The sequence below is a fragment of the Lepus europaeus genome, chromosome 8 (genome assembly GCF_033115175.1).
Source record: "Lepus europaeus isolate LE1 chromosome 8, mLepTim1.pri, whole genome shotgun sequence".
NCBI lineage: Eukaryota > Metazoa > Chordata > Mammalia > Lagomorpha > Leporidae > Lepus > Lepus europaeus.
In genome coordinates this window covers 64,783,842-64,800,834 of record NC_084834.1, presented here as the reverse complement: position 1 = coordinate 64,800,834, position 16,993 = coordinate 64,783,842, and the positions used below count along the sequence as shown (strand labels likewise).

The 16,993-nt window shown below is 38.2% G+C and overlaps 1 protein-coding gene across 7 annotated transcripts in view; it reads right to left on the bottom strand.

Annotated features, from left to right (window-relative positions):
• ZGRF1 (zinc finger GRF-type containing 1) overlaps positions 1-16,993 on the bottom strand; it is a 105,783-nt gene that overhangs the window by 45,710 nt on the left and 43,080 nt on the right. For all 7 annotated transcript variants that reach the window (XM_062199715.1, XM_062199716.1, XM_062199713.1 and 4 more), the window contains 4 exons: positions 14,583-14,721; positions 13,049-13,233; positions 9,854-10,050; positions 8,287-8,420 (listed from right to left, as the gene is read on the bottom strand). In XM_062199715.1, coding sequence (XP_062055699.1) covers positions 8,287-8,420; positions 9,854-10,050; positions 13,049-13,233; positions 14,583-14,721 — 655 coding nt within the window. The remainder of the gene's footprint in view (positions 1-8,286; positions 8,421-9,853; positions 10,051-13,048; positions 13,234-14,582; positions 14,722-16,993) is intronic.

The window sequence follows — 16,993 nt, the reverse complement described above, 5'->3', positions numbered from 1 at the left end:
GCTGATCCGAAGCCAGGAGCCAGGTGCTTCTTCCTGGTCTCCCACATGGGTGCAGGAGCCCAAGGACCTGGGCCATCCTCCACTGCCCTCCTGGGCCACAGCAGAGAGCTGGACTGGAAGAGGAGCAATAGGGACTAGAACCCGGCGCCCATATGGAATGCTGGCGCCGCAGGCAGAGGATTAACCAAGTGAGTCACGGTGCCGGCCCCCTGTTTATTATTTGTTTGCAACAGGAAATTTGTGCTAGAATGTACTCCAACAAATAAACATAATATGTCCTTCATTCAGAGAAAGTCTTGCTACAAATAAAACTTAGTTGAGCTGAATGCCTGCTTTATAACAAAGGTGATTTACATTCTGGAGTAGCTCATCTCCTTTCTCTGGAAACCACTGTTTGGGGACCTTAGTCTGCAGACCATATATTGAGTAGCATTAATCTAATATCAACTGAGCAGGATGGAGGACAGTTAAGGAAAGCATTCTGGGGGCAGAATCAAAGGATGAATTTTTTTTTTTTAATTTTTAACTTTTATTTAATGAATATAAATTTCCAGTGTACAGCTTATGGATTACAATGGCTTCCCCCTCCCATAACTTCCCTCCCACCCGCAACCCTCCCCTCTCCCGCTCCCTCTCCCCTTCCATTCACATCAAGATTCATTTTCAATTCTCTATATATACAGAAGATCAATTTAGTATAAAAATTGCAACAGTTTGCACCCACATAGAAACACAAAGTGAAACATACTGTTTGAGTACTTGTTATAGCATTAAATCAAAATGTACAGCACATTAAGGACAGAGAAGCCACATGAGGAGCAAGTACACAGTGGCTCCTGTTGTTGACCCAACAAATTGACACTCTAGTTTATGGCGCCAGTAACCATCCTAGGCTGTCGTCATGAGTTGCCTAGGCTATGGAAGCCTTCCAAGTTCCCCGACTCTGATCATATTTAGACAAGGTCATAAAAGACACAGTGAGGATAGTAACCAATGATCCTAAGAGTGGCATTTACCAGGTCTGAACAATTATACAGCATTAAGTGGGGAAGAGGACCATCAGTACACACAGGTTGGGAGTAGAGCCATTGGTGGTAGAGTAGAGGTTATGATTACAAAGGAATGAGGCCCAAGTGTGCTAGACAGGGTCTAGAACAAAGGACAGAGTCATTATTAGAGGAGCTAAGAAAGGTGCTGTCTAAGCTACAATTAAGTTTTCTGATTGAGAGGCAAATATGAATATTTTCTAAGTATTTGTTTTATCAAGGGGTAAGACTTAGCTATCAATTTTTTAAATGGCAAGGAAGGATAAAAAAAGCATAGAAAAAGTGGCATAAAATAATTAAGATTGTAGAAACATAACTATTATTATAATTAATTATTACAAATTTAACAAATGGCCTTATTCTATTTATAAGCTTTTTTAAAATTGAGGCATAGTCTACTTATAAGGGAAACATTCATAATATAAAAAAACATAAAAGTAGAAAAATCAGAAAAAGACTTCCAAGTTAAGTACTGGTCAAAATAAACTTGATAAATACACATATTTATTATATCTTAAAAAAAAGATATTAGAAATGGTGAAAGTCTCCGCATTATGATAAAACTTCCAATTTACCAAGGAGATAAAAGTGATTTAAAATATATGCAGGGTCTTCAAAAGGTTCATGGAAAATGCATATTATGAAAAAAACCTATGCATGGATTCCAAAATTTTGCAGCAAAATAAACTCATCCAAAATTGTTATAGCATACCTGAAAAGATTTAGCCTGAGGCACTAAGAAGGCTGAGCCATCACTTTCAAAAGGGTTGCTTATCTAAGCAATATGAATTCTGCTATAACTGAAGTAAGAACAATCACCAAATTTATAGAAAAGCTTGGGTGGAAGAACAGTGAAATCACTGATGCTTTATGAAAGTTTATGGAGACAATGCTCCAAAGAAGTCAGCAGTTTACAAAATACATAACTTGTTTTAATAAGGGACAAGATGATAGTAAAGATGACAAAAGCAAAGGTCATAGCAACAATTTTTTGGGCAGTTCAAGGCATTTTGCCTACTGGCTTTCTGGATGGCCAAAGTATAACATCTGCTAGAGCTTTAGCAGAAAAATGCCCAGGAAAATTTCACCAGAGAGTTCTTCTCCATCATGATAATACTCTCATCAAACACGGATAATTCTGTGAGAATTTCATTGGTAAATAATTAGGCCTCAAACTTAAAGTCCTGATTTGACTTCTTCTGATTTTTTTTGCTTAATAAGATCTTCATTGGGCACCCACTTTTCTTCAGTTAATAACATAAAGAAAAAGACTGAGTTGCCATGGCTAAATTCGTAGGGCCCTGAGTACTTTAAGGATGTACTAAATAGCTGATATTATCACTTAAAAAAGTAACAGAGCTTATGTTGGCAAGCAAAGCTTATATTATTTTTATCTTTTAATTTCATTTTCTAAGAATTTTTCTAAGTCTTCTCATCTATGTACCTAATAAAATTACCTCAATATATAAAGTACAAAAAGAAAAAAGCAATAAAATAACAGGAAGAGAGTATACCACAGAGGAAGACTTCACTTCATCTCCCTTGATTACTGATAATTGACAAAAAATTGCCGAGTATAGACAATCTAAAAAATACAAGCAATAAGCTTGATCTGATGCTTAAAGAGTTCTGTATCTAACAACTAGAAAAAGTATGCATTTCTCACGTACTGTACATTAGCAACACCTTAAAAACTTTAATGAAGGGCCAGTATGGCAGTGTAGTGGGCAAAGTTGTCACCTGCAATGCAGGCATCACATACAACTGCCAGTTCATATCCCGGCTGCTCCACTTCTGATCCACCTGCCTCCCTGCTAGATCCCTAGGAAAGCAGCTGAAGATGGCCCAAGTGCTTGGGCCCCTGCCACCCATGTGGGACATGTAGATGAAGCTCCTGGCTCCTGGCTTCAGCCTGGCTCAGCTCTGACCATTGTGGTCAACTGTGGAGTGAACCAGCAAATGAGATGATCTCTCTCTCTCTCTTTCTCTCTCTCTGTAACTTTTTCAAATAAATAAATAAAAATTTTAGAAAACTTTAGTGAATTAAAAAAAGACTCTGCCTATACTGTAACTAAGTTAGATGTTAACTTTAAAAATAACAGAAATTCTCTATATATTTGAATATTAAAATAGATGCCAACTAACTCATGAATTAAAGAAGAAATCATAAAAGATCTAAAATAATCTGAATTATAATGAAAAAAATACTTCAGCAAAATTAGCATGATACTTTGAGGGAAATTTACCACCTTCACAATTATATAAAAGGAAAGCTCTAGCTTTCCCAGCTCTAGCTGGGATTCCTGCATCCCATATATGAGTCCTGGCTCTGCTCTTGATTCCAGTTTCCTACTAATATGTGCACCCTGAGAGGTAGTAGGTGATTACTCAAGTACTTGGGTCCCTGCCTCTACATGGGAGACTTGGATAGAATTCCTTTCTGTGGCTTCAGTCTGGCCCAGTCTCAGATGTTTTGAGCATCTAAAGAGTGAACTGATGGGTTGGAGCTCTTGTTCTCCTTCTGCCTCTTAAATAAATAAAATTTTTCAAAATAGGCAAGAAGAAAGAAGAAAGCTTCCATATTAATAACCTAAATATACACCTTCAGATAGATCAAGATAGAAGATCATAGGGGCAGGTATTGGGGTGCAGCAGGTTAAGCTATCAGTGGGATGTCCACATACCATATCAAAGTACCTGGGACTGCGTACTACCTCTACTTCCAATGCAGTTTCCTGCTGATGTGGATGGGAGGCAACAGAAAATGGCCTAAGTCCTTAGGTTCCTGCCACCCACATCCTGGCTGTGGTAGGCATCTGGATGGAGAACCAACAGATGAAAAATGTCTCCCTATTTCTCCCTCTGTCACTCTACCTTTCAAATAAATAAATAAATCTCTTAAAATATTTTAAAGATGTCATTCCTCTTCAACTATATACAATTTCAACCAAAATCCCAACAAATTTTTTTCACAAAACTTAATAAGATGATTCTAAGACAAATGGAAGAGTGGAGGGCCAAGAATAGCCAGGTCACATCTCAGAACATGGAGGGGAAGCTTGTATTATCTGTATCAGTACTTATGAAAGTATAGGAATTAAGACAGCATGGAAGTGGTACAAAGATATACCATTTTACCAGTAGAATAAAATACACAAACCAGGGACCAGAGTTGTGGCACAGCGGCTAAGCCACCGCCTTCAATGCCAACATCCCATAAGGGCACCAATTCGTGTTCCAGCTGCTCCACTTCCAATCCAACTCCCTGTCAGTGATCTGGGAAAGCAGCAGAAAATGGCCCAAGTGCTTGGAACCCTGCTACTCATGTGGGAGACTTGAAAGAAGCTCCTGGCTCCTGGCTTTAGCGTGGCCCAGCTCTGGCCTTTGGGGTCATCCAGGGAGTGAACCAGTGGATGTAAGATCTCTCTTTAACTCTTACAAATAAATAAGTAAAGTATATATACATATATATATATATATATATATAGAGAGAGAGAGAGAGAGAGAGAGAGAGAGAGAGAGTGAGTCAGTCCAGAATTAGGCCCATTAGGCCCATGGTATTATGAACTTAATTGACAGAGTTAGCATTCCAGATTAAAATTTAAAAAAAAAGCCGGCGCCGCGGCTCACTAGGCTAATCCTCCGCCTTGTGGCGCCGGCACACCGGGTTCTAGTCCCGGTTGGGGCATCGATCCTGTCCCGGTTGCCCCTCTTCCAGGCCAGCTCTCTGCTGTGGCCAGGGAGTGCAGTGGAGGATGGCCCAAGTGCTTGGGCCCTGCACCCCCTGGGAGACCAGGAGAAGCACCTGGCTCCTGCCATCGGAACAGCGTGGTGCGCCGGCCGCAGCGCGCCTACCGCGGCGGCCATTGGAGGGTGAACCAATGGCAAAAAGGAAGACCTTTCTCTTTGTCTCCCTCTACTGTCCACTCTGTCAAAAAAAAAATAATAATTAAAAAAAAAAAAAAAAAAAGGACTGGCCGGTGCCATGGCTTAACAGGCTAATCCTCCGCCTTGCGGCGCCGGCACACCGGGTTCTAGTCCCAGTTGGGGCGCCGGATTCTATCCCGGTTGCCCCTCTTCCAGGCCAGCTCTCTGCTATGGCCTGGGAAGGCAGTGGAGGATGGCCCATGTCCTTGGGCCCTGCACCCGCATGGGAGACCAGGAGAAGCACCTGGCTCCTGGCTTCGGATCAGCGAGATGCGCCGGCCGCAGCGGCCATTGGAGGGTGAACCAACGGCAAAAAGGAAGACCTTTCTCTCTGTCTCTCTCTCTCACTGTCCACTCTGCCTGTCAAAAAAAAAAAAAAAAAAAAAGGACTAATCAATTAAAAAATGGTTACTGGAAGCAAGAAGTTGGCCTAGTGGTTAAGATACCTATGTCCTTCATCAAAGTACCTAATCTTGAGTCCTGTTGCCAGCTCTTAACTCCAGCTTCTTGCTAATGCAGATTCTGGGAGGCAGCAGTGATAGCTCAAGTAATCAGGTTCCTATCTACCCATTTGGAAGACCAATTAGTAATCCCAGCTCTCACCTTTGGTCCTAGCCCAGCCTCAACCACTGAAGGTATCTAAAGGTGAACTGGTAAATGGGAGCACACACTATAGATACGTCTTTCTCTCCCTCCCTCTTTCTCTCTTTCTCTCTCTCCACCCCCTGCCAAATAAATTTTAAAATGGTTACTATTCTAGTAAAACCAACAATTAAAATTAAAGGTTAAACTGAATCCCTATCTCATACCACATACTAAAAAAAATCTATTCCAAATGAATTGAAGATTTAAATGTCAAAACAAAACTTTAGGGGCTGGTGCTGTTGCATAGAAGGTTAAAGCCTCAGACTGCAGTGATAGCATCCCATATTCTGGTCCTGCTCCCTGGTAATGTGCCTGGGAAAGCAGTGGAGAATGGCCCAAGTCCTTGGGCCCCTGCATCCATGTGGGAGACCAAGAAGAAGTTCCTGGCTACTAGCTTTGGCCTGACCCAGCCCCAGTGATTGCAGCCATTTGGGGAGTAAACCAGCAGATGGAAGACCTCTCTGTGTCTCTACCTCTCCCTGTAACTCTACCTTTCAAATAAATAAAATAAATCTTAAAAATGAAACAAACTTTAGAGCAGTGGAAAACTTAACAGAATTATTTTAGACCTAGGAAAAACTTAAAATAAGACACAAAAAAGCACTGTCATAAAAAGGACTAATTAGTCTGGACTTCTGTTTATCTAAAGCTACCTTAAAGTAAGGGAAAAAACATAATATACACTGGAAGCAGACATTCACAATATAAATGGTCAACAAAGGATTAATCTGAAGACTAAATAAATTACATAAATAAAAAAGTTACTAAAAACCCAATAAATACTTGAAGAGCATTTCAACATCATCAGTGAGCAAACTAAAACCACAAGAATACTATTTTATAGGCATCTGAGTAGGTTAATCTATAGGATCTCCTCCATTTTGATAGCAGGAGTATAAGTTGATATGATCACTATGGAAATCAGTTTGGTACTACAATCTAAAGATGTGTTACATTTTCATACCCTGTTAACACAGCATTTTCATTCCTAGAGTATACCTAACTCTTGCACATCTATGATAATACAAAAACATTCATAGTACACTATTCGGGATGGCAAATCTTAGCCATCAGTGATTGAATGAATGGACTATGGCATATTCACTGATTAAAATATAATGCAGTCAAAATATTAATCTAGATTCTATGTTGTAGACCAGTATCAAATAATATGTATAACTTGTAGCAATATACTAAGTAAAAAGGTAAATTCCAAAAGACTACAAACAGACTGATATCATTTTAATAAGGCTTAAGAAAACTAAAAATTTTAAATATGCTTTTTGGAAATCCATTTATATAAAACTACATATGAAAGAAAGCAAAATGTTGATGAATACAGCAATTAAAATAATTACCTTGGATTAGGAGGGACAAACAGATGAGTTAGTAGGATTACTTTAAGTTAAATAGTGGTGCTTTAACTTTTTTTATTTAATTTTTTATTTATTTTTCATCTACTTGAAAGGCAAAGTGATAGAGACATAGATAGCTTCTCTCTGCTGGTCCACTCTTCAAATGTTCACAACAGCCAGGACTAGGCCAGGTCAAAGAGAGGGTCAGTAACTCCATCCAGGTCTTCCCAGTGGTTGGCAGGGACCCAAACACTTGAGCCATTATCTGCTGCCTCCCAGGTACATTAGTAGAAATGGAGATTGGAAGTAGAGCAGCTGGGACTTGAACCAGCACTCTGATATGGGATGTGGGTATACCAAGCAGTTGTTTAATCTGCTGCACTACAATGCCCATCCGTAATAACATGTTGATAGAAAGGTACTAGATTTTGCTTTGATTATGGGTTCACACTTAACTACATAAAAATAAGCTGTTTGATAACTAATGACAAGAATAAGTCATACATCAAAGATAATGATTAGTCCAATTTAGCACACTTAAAGTCTTTTAAAAAACTATTTTTAAAGCACTTTCCAAATACACAAAATTTGTAGTCTAACATTATCAAACTGTGCAGACTCTAAAAGAAGGATCAATATACTCATTATAATCTCAGTTTATTTTTTATGTTATCAGAGTACAGCTGAATCAATATACTTATTCATTTGATGACAAGAACTTAGTGTATATTTTAAACAAAATGAAACATCTTTTGGTATTCTCTTAGTAAAATTTTTTAAAAAGTCTTAAAATTTTAACAAGATCTTTTAGAAAAGGTCTAACTTAAACAATAATTTACAATATATATTACTATTGAACTATACTTTAAAAATTATCTTTGGGGTCAACATTGTGGTGTACTGGATTAAGCTACAGTCTGCAATGCCAGCATCCCATGTGAGTACCAATTTGAGTCCCAGCTGCTCTACTTCTTATCCAGCTCCTTGCTAATGTGATTGAGGAAGCAGCAGAAGATGGCTCCAGTATCTAGGCCCCTGAACCTATGTGGGAGACCCAGACAGAATAAAGGGCTCCTGGCTTTAGGCTGGCCCAGTCCCGGCCATTGTGGCCACTTGGGGAAAAAATCAGTAATGGAAGATATCTCTCTATCTCTCCTCCTCTCTCTCTGTAACTCTGCCTTTCAAATAAATAAATAAATCTTTAAGAATAAAAAAATAAGTAAAAATTATATTTAATATAAAGAATTTATAGAGCTACATGTAACAGAGATACGAAGCAAAACTGAATCACCAACATGATCAGGTCAGCTTACCTTTGCTATACATTGAAGAACATTCTTTCCTACTCAGCTTAAGATAAATTCTGCTTTTTGATTCACTGTGAAACTCAGGATTTACAGCAAACTTCTTTAGTTTCCCATGCTTTCTCTGAAAATCAAATCCTTTTCTGAAGAAAGAACAAAAATGAATTTGAATATTAAGATAAAGATTTTTTTAAAATCTTTAAAATACAGTGTGAAAACAAAAGGACCAGGTTTGTATGTGTTTATATACTTTCATACACACATATAAAATATAAATATATTCTGTCAAAGGAAGAAAATAACAACCTTCACAGAACTGTCATCAGTTTTAAAAGAGCCAGGAAAAGTATCAAAAAGATATAACATCTCAGTTTCTGTAACTGTAAAAAGGGAATAGTAGCTTATTCTCATTATCTCCATTTCTTACAGATTACTGTGATTATTTATTTATTTTTGAAATATTTTATTTATTTAGTTGAAAGACAGAGTTAGAGAAAGAAAGGGGAAGGCAAAGAGATCTTCCACCTGCTTTCTCACTCCCCACAATGGCCAGGGCTGAATCAGCCCAAAGCCAGGAACTTCATCTGGGTTTTGGGTGCAGGACTCAAGCCATCTTCTGCTGCTTTCCCAGGCACATTAGCTGAGAACTAGACCAGAAGCAAAGCCACTGTGACTTGAACTGGTGTTCATATGGGACGCCAGTTTTGTAGATGGCACCTTAAGCTGCTGTACTATAACACCAGCCCTTGTTTTGATGATTTAATGAAATAGATCATGGGGCCAGTGCTGTGGCGCAGTGGGTTAGAGCTCGGGCCTACAGAGCCGGCATCCCATATGGGCTACTCCACTTCTGATCCAGCTCCCTGATAATGTACCTGCAAAAGCAGTGGATGGCCCAACGTCCTTGGGCCCCTGAATCTGCATGGGAGACCCAGAAGAAGCTCCTGGCTCCTGGCTTTGGATTGGCTCAGCTCTCTGGCTGTTGTGGTCATTTAGGGAGTGAACCATGGGATGGAAGACCTCTCTGTCTCTACCTCTCTTTGTAAACTCTGTCTTTCTAATAATAAAATAAATCTTAAAAAATATTAAAAAGGAAGAAAAAGAACCCGGCAAGCGCTTAGAAGAGAGCATGGTATAAATAACATCTCAATAATTTTAATTAAATTATCATGTGAATGATCACTACATTTAGTTTCTGAGTAGTCTCACCTTTATAAGACATATTTTTAAAAAGAATTCTATCATTTTATAAGCTATGAAGTTCAGGTTTGTGAATGATTACTTACCTATTATCCTGTACTGCTAAAAATTATTCCTGAAATTTATTTGATAGGGTTTCCATTAGGATTGTGAATAACCTAGACTATACATAAAAATGGTTGCAAAAGTAGTATCCTGGTATTGCTAACACTGCTGGACATTTAGAGGGTGCCAAAATAACTTGAAAGGAACATTTTACAGTTATAGAAACTGAAGGACTCTTTTAGACAATTTTCCTATCTAAATCTCTTCTAAAACTGATTATGACAGTTGCTATTCTGATATAATTACAATTATTTGGTAACATCAAACCTACCTCACCAAAAGTTGACATTCCTCATACAGTGGTATCTTTTGACTTCTTAAGTATAAGCCAATATTCTTCATATCACTTAAAACCAAGCCAGATTGAGATTCTTTCTGTGATGAAAATCCTGGAGTCCCTTCCTCAAGCCACTTGAAAAATTTACACTGATTAGCTTTGGGTCCATCACATGTATAAAAGAGTCGACCCTAAGAGAAAAAGACAGTAAAACCTAATGAGAAAAATATTTTGCTTTTCTACTATTTTTGCGTTATGTTTGTCAAGGCTCCTATAAAAATTGTTTGGCAGTAAAGTACTCTAGTAAATTTTCACTATATTATATTATTCTGAGAATAAAAAAGTATTTGAACATTAACAATAAATTTAAGATTTATTATTATTATGATGCAAAATGTTCACTATAGACAATTCAAGCTACTCTGACACAACTATAAGCAGTATCTTATGCATTTCCTTTTATTCTTTTCTCTCACATAACATATACAAATACATACACACAAGGATATATAAATATATATTTTTTTAAAAAACTCAGATAATAATACATTTCCTACTCTGTAACCTACCCCTTTTCTCCAACAACATAATATGAGCATGAAATCGTATCATTGAATGATCTTAAAAAGAAAGCAGACTTCAGTGACTACATAACATTTAATTATATGGTTATACTATTTTTTATTAATTCCTGCTTTAGACAAATTTTATTTATTTATTTTATCTCTAACTGATATATAAAAGTTATACATATTCATGTGGTACCACATGTGTCTATACATGTATACAGTGTGGAATATCCAGTCAAGGTAAACATATCTGTCTCCTCAAACATCTAACATCTTCATGATGAAAACATCCTTCAAGTTTTCTACTTTAAGAGAGAAATATATAGCACATTATCATTATCTACGGTCCTCTTACTGTGCCACAGAACACCAGAAGTTCTGATTACTATCTAACTATAACCTTAATTAATCAACACTTTCCTATCCCTCCCTCAACTCCATTTTACCCAACATTTAAATTTGAATCCAAAGTTTACACCCTCAACTATTGATGAAATACAATATACAGACAGAAGAGGAAAATTGTATTATTAAACACAGTCTTACAAATAAGCAAAAGTCATCTGTCAATCTGATTTCCTCCTAAATATATTACTAGCAATATAAGTTTAGTATTTTCTTTTAATTTTCCCAACACCATTTATTGAATAGACTGTCCTTACTCCAGGGATTGGTTTTGGATCCTTGTTCAAATATAAGTTGGCTGATCAAAGAAGGAGGTACCTTTCTCTGAAGGGAGGAGAGAACTTCCACTTTGACTATGACCCTATCGGAATAAGATCAAAGTTGGCGAACCCTAAAGGCTTCCATAGCCTTGGCAACTCATGACTAGAGCCTAGGGAGATTACTGACGCCATAAACAAGAGTGTCAAATTGTTAAGTCAACAATAGGAGTCACTGTGTACTTACATCTCATGTGGGATCTGTCCTTAATGTGTTGTCTAATGTGAAGTAATGCTATAACTAGTACTAAAACAGTATTTTTACACTTTGTGTTTCTGTGTGGGTGCAAACTGATGAAATCTTTACTTAGTATATACTGAACTGATCTGTATATAAAGATAATTGAAAATGAAAAAAAAAAAAAAACCTGGTGTTAAATTGGAAACTGCATAGAAAATTAATTAATTTTTAAAAAATATCATGTAGGATCTCTGTCTTTAATGTGCTGTACACTGTTATTTAATGCTATAACTAGTACTCCAACAGTATTTTTCACTTTGTGTTGCTATGTGGGGGCAAACTGTTGAAATCTTTGCTTAATATATACTGAACTGATCTCTGTATATAAAGAGAATTGAAAATGAATCTTGATGTGAATGGAAGGGGAGAGGGAGTGGGAAAGGGGAGGGTTGTGAGTGGGAGGGAAGTTATGGGGGGGGAAGCCATTGTAATCCATAAGCTGTACTTTGGAAATTTATATTCATTAAATAAAAGTTAAAATATATATATATAAGTTGGCTGTAGATGTTTGGATTGATTTCTGGTGTTTCTATTCTGTTCCATTGGTCTATCCATCTGTTTCTGTACCAGTACCATGCTGTTTTGATAACTACTGCCCTGTAGTATGTCCTGAAATCTGGTATTGTGATGCCTCCGGCTTTGTTTTTGTTGTACAAGATTGCTTTAGCAATTCGAGGTCTCCTGTGTCTAGCATGTTTTTTTTTTATCCCCCTAGCCTTATCTGTTACTACTACTAAGGATTACTTAGCAGTCTGGTTTCAACCTTTGTTTCTTTCTTTTTTTTTTTTTTTGCCAGGCAGAGTTAGACAGTGAGAGAGAGAAAGAGAGAAAGAGTTATAGACAGTGAGAGAGACAGAGAGAAAGGTCTTCCTTCTGTTGGTTCACTCCCCTAATGGCCGCTACGGCCAGTGCTGTGCTAATCCGAAGCCAGGAGCCGGGTACTTCCTCCCGGTCTCCAATACTCAACCTTTGTTTCTTTAAGGCTCTTTCATCTCTATACACTTAAGTCCTCAGGTTGGGATATACGCCCTCAGTGTTCTCACTCTACTCGTGCATGTCTCTCCTATTTTATAAATGACAATAATATATAAAAAGCTGTGTTTGTGTTACTACGTAAGTTGAAGGTTGATTTTTTTTTTTTTTAATTTTCTTTATTTAAGAAATAGAGACAGATAGAAGACACAGAGAAAGATCCTACCCACTGGTTGACATCCCAAATATCTGCAAAGGCCAGGGCTAGGCCAGGCCTAAGCCAGAAGCTGGAATTCCATCCAGGAGGCAGGGATCCACCTAGTTGAGCCATCATCTGCTGCCTCCTAGGGTACCATATTAGCATTAGCAGGGAGCTAGAATTAGGAATGAAGCTGGGACTTGAACCTAGAGACTTCAAAAAGGAACCAAGCTGGCTGTTTAACCACTAGGGCAAATGCCTGCCCTTTGAAGATTGATTTTTCAATCATATTTTTGCATCCTAGAACACGGATTATTCTTTCCATAATAATATGTTGAGAATTTACTACATATTAATTATTAATGCATCAAATAGAAGGCTCTTAAATAGAACTCACTCTTCAAGTTTGTCATAAAGCAATAGGTACGTAAACTTTTTAGAAGACAAATACTTCGTAAGGTGGAGGGAAGGAAGTAGGAACTATACCTTATTTGGACCTTCTTTTTTAACCATAACAAGTTTTGCAGGTTGATTATGATGGCAGGATGGTACATTATTTTCCAAGTTTTTCAGTTTCTCTCCATTTGATGATGTATAAAATGATATGTTAACTTTTGAAAGAGCTTTGTGCAACCTATATGCCAACTCAAATAGCAATATATTTAGATGTTCTACAAAAAAAAAGAGATATAGCTGAAAATTAAATACAAAATAATTACAAGTGTGTTTATCAACTAGATTTGAAAATAGCCTTTTAACCAAGCCAACTATAATATATCATTTTTTAAAAGGCAAGTTTTGCCCTTATACCTCAAAATACTCAGACCTAATCATGTATCACACTTAAAACTTTCCACAAATTTAATAAGGTCACTAGTAACTCTAGTTTTAAAAACTGAAAAACCATAACTTTAAAAATTTTTTCATTTACTATTCTTACTTACTTGAAAGGCAGAGAGAGAGAATCTACCATCTGCTAGTTTACTCTCCAAAGTCCACAATAGCCTGGGCTAATAGGCCTACAGGTCGAACTCAATCCCAGTCTCCTACATGAGCAGTAGGGACCCAACTACCTGAGCCAGCACTAGCTATCTCTAGGAATTTGAATTTGCAGGAAATTGGAATCAGAAGCAGAGCCAGGACCCAAATCAGGCACTCTGATATGTGTTACAGATGTTCTAAGCAAACTCCTGCTCCAAAGTTAATCTTGCTAATTTACTTTTCTTAAAAGATGTATATATATATTTTTTTTTTGGACAGGCAGAGTTAGACAGTGAGAGAGAGAGACAGAGAGAGAGGTCTTCCTTCCGTTGGTTCACCCCTTAAATGGCCACTACAGCTGGCGTGCTGCACCAATCCGAAGCCAGGATCCAGGTGCTTCCTCCTGGTCTCCCATGCGGGTACAGGGCCCAAGCACTTGGGCCATCCCCCACTGCATTCCTGGGAAACAGCAGAGAGCTGGACTGGAAGAGGAGCAACCAAGACTAGAACCCAGTGCCCATATGGGATGCCAGCGCCGCAGACAGAGGATTAACCAAGTGAGCCACGGTGCTGGCCCAAAAGATGTACTTATTTTTAAAGTCAGAGTTATAGGACAGGAGAGACAGAGAGAGAGAGAGAGAGAGAGAGAGAGAGAGATCTTCCATCTGCTGGTTCACTCCCCAGATGGCCAAAATGGCCAAGGCTGAACCAAAATGAAGCGAGGAGCCATAAACTCCAATCAGGTCTTTCACATGGCTGGCAGGGTCACAAACACTTGTGCCATCTTCTGCTGCTCTTCCCAGGTCATTAGCAGAGAGCTGATATGCCACAACACCAGCGCCAATTTACAATTTTAAAACTCAGTTTTGACCTGAATTTAGAAAAAAAGTTCCTGCCACAAATTGGAGTATACATATGGAAAATAACAAATCTCAACTGGAGAATTCAGTATGAATATTCTTAAGATATTAAACTTTCTCACAGTTCTACTACTATGTTAAGCATCAATCATAATAAAATAAAAATATGAGAGTCATACCTATGATAGAAGATGTAAAAATCTGCTTATAATGAGCAGGAGACTGAAAAATAGCTGGTATGTGAATTTGCCTTTGGGGAAGATAAGCAGATTTCATTTTCTGGCCACTTGGGAAGCACAGCTCAGAGTCATTTATCTCCTGAAATAGAATAATTCAAATTATTATAACTATTCTAAAAAAAATCCTATTTGCTGATGAGCACATTATTTCATAAATACATTTAACAAAACATTTAAAATCTGAAAATTTTCTGATTTTAAATGACAAACCAAGTATAGTAGGAATAGCTATTGTCAAGAGCCTCAGGTGATCACTGACATCATACGTAAGAGTGTTAATTTAACAACAGGAGTCACTATGCACTAACTCCCCATGCATGACCTCTGTACTCAAAGAGTTGTATTAGGAGAGTTAATAGTAAAACTTGTTCTCAAAGATTTACTTCATTTTAGTGTATTAAGTGGAGGATATTCTTATGTCTCATAAATTATAGTTATGTCTAAGTGCTCACAAAAGACGTATCATTCTTGGGTTCTTCTTTAATTAATTTTCTCAAAAAACAAAAGAATGCTTAAAAAAAGTGAAATCAACTTTGAGATACAATCAATTTGAACAGCCTTTGTCTCAACTGTTGAACATTTTTTTCCTCATACAATTTGTTTAACTCTTGATTGATAGAGTCAATCTTCTGTGTATAAAGTTAATCAAAAATAGATTTTAGTAAAAAATAAGACTGGGAATAAGAGAGGGAGAGGGCAGAGGAGCAGGAGTGTGGGTGGGAGGGTGGGTAAGGGAGGAAGAATCACTGCTCCTAAAGTTGTAATTATGAAATGCAAAAAGTTAGTATTCCTTAAATAAAAAGTTTCTTTGGGAAAAAAATAGCTATGTATAGCACTTTTTAACTCTAACTCAAAATACCTTTCTTTATTTGCCCTGGAATAAGTTCTTTAATATTTTTTGCTAGGAAAAATTTAACTGATGTGATTGGATCATCATATATCTATTCCTGGTTATGACTATAGTAAGAAAGGCACTATGGCACAGCAGGTTAAGCTGCCACTTAGGATGCTCACATCCAAACTGGAGTGCCTGGTTTAAGTTCTGGATACCTCACTTCCAATCCAGTTTCCTGCTAATGGGCCCGAGAAGCAGCAGTTATGGCCCAAGTACTTGAGCTCCTCCCTGCCACACACATGGGAGGCCCAGATGAAATTCCTGGCTCCTAGCTTTGGTCTGGCCCAGCCCCAGCTATTGCAGGCATTTGGGGAGTGAACAAGAGGATGGAGGATAACTCAGAACTCTGTCTCCCTCTCTTCACTCTCTTTCAAATAAATAAACCTTAAAAAAAAAAAAAAGGCCGGCACCATGGCTTAACAGGCTAATCCTCCGCCTTGCGGCGCCGGCACACCGGGTTCTAGTCCCGGTTGGGGCGCCGGATTCTGTTCCGGTTGCCCCTCTTCCAGGCCAGCTCTCTGCTATAGCCCGGGAAGGCAGTGGAGGATGGCCCAAGTCCTTGGGCCCTGCACCCCATGGGAGACCAGCAGAAGCACATGGCTCCTAGCTTCGGATCAGCGAGATGTGCCGGCTGCAGCGGCCATTGGGAGGGTGAACCAACGGCAAAAAGGAAGACCTTTCTCTCTGTCTCTCTCTCTCACTATCCACTCTGTCAAAAAATAAAAAAAATTAAAAAAAAATTTAAAAAAAAGAATTACAACCAATGTTTAACAGATATATTTTTACCCTAATAATGATGTGATCAGCAAAACTGAGCTGACAGCCAAAAATACAAACAAGCACAGTAACAGAGTAGTAGAAGTAGCAGTAGAAAAGGAACAAGGAGCTATGACTAATTAAACTCCTATTTCATGCTAGACACTGCAACACATACTTTGAAATACATAATAATTTCATTTCATATTCACAACTACCAAGAAAGATTTTAAGCCAAAGATGAAGATGTGACTATAGCTAGAGTTCTGATGGGCTTAAAAAAAGCCATTTGTGGGTCAGCACTGTGGCCCAGTGGGTAAAGCCACTGCCTGCAGTGCCGGCATCCCACATGGGCACCGGCTCAAGTCCCAGCTGCTACTCTTCTGATCCAGCTCTCTGCTGTGGCCTGGGAAAGCAGTAGAAGATGGCCCAAGTGCTTGAGTCCCTGCACCCACATGGGAGACCCAGAAGAAGCTCCTGATTCCTAACTCTGGATTGGCTCAGCTCCAGCCATTACAGCCATTTGGGGAGTGAACCAGCATATGGAAGACCTCTCTCTCTCTCTGCCTCTGCCTCTCTGTAACTCTACCTTTCAAATAAATAAATAAATCTTAAAAAAAAAAAAAAAAAAAAAAAAAAAGCTATTTGCTCCAAGAATAAAACTATCTGGTATACAGTTTTGGTACTTCTTTTGTTGAAA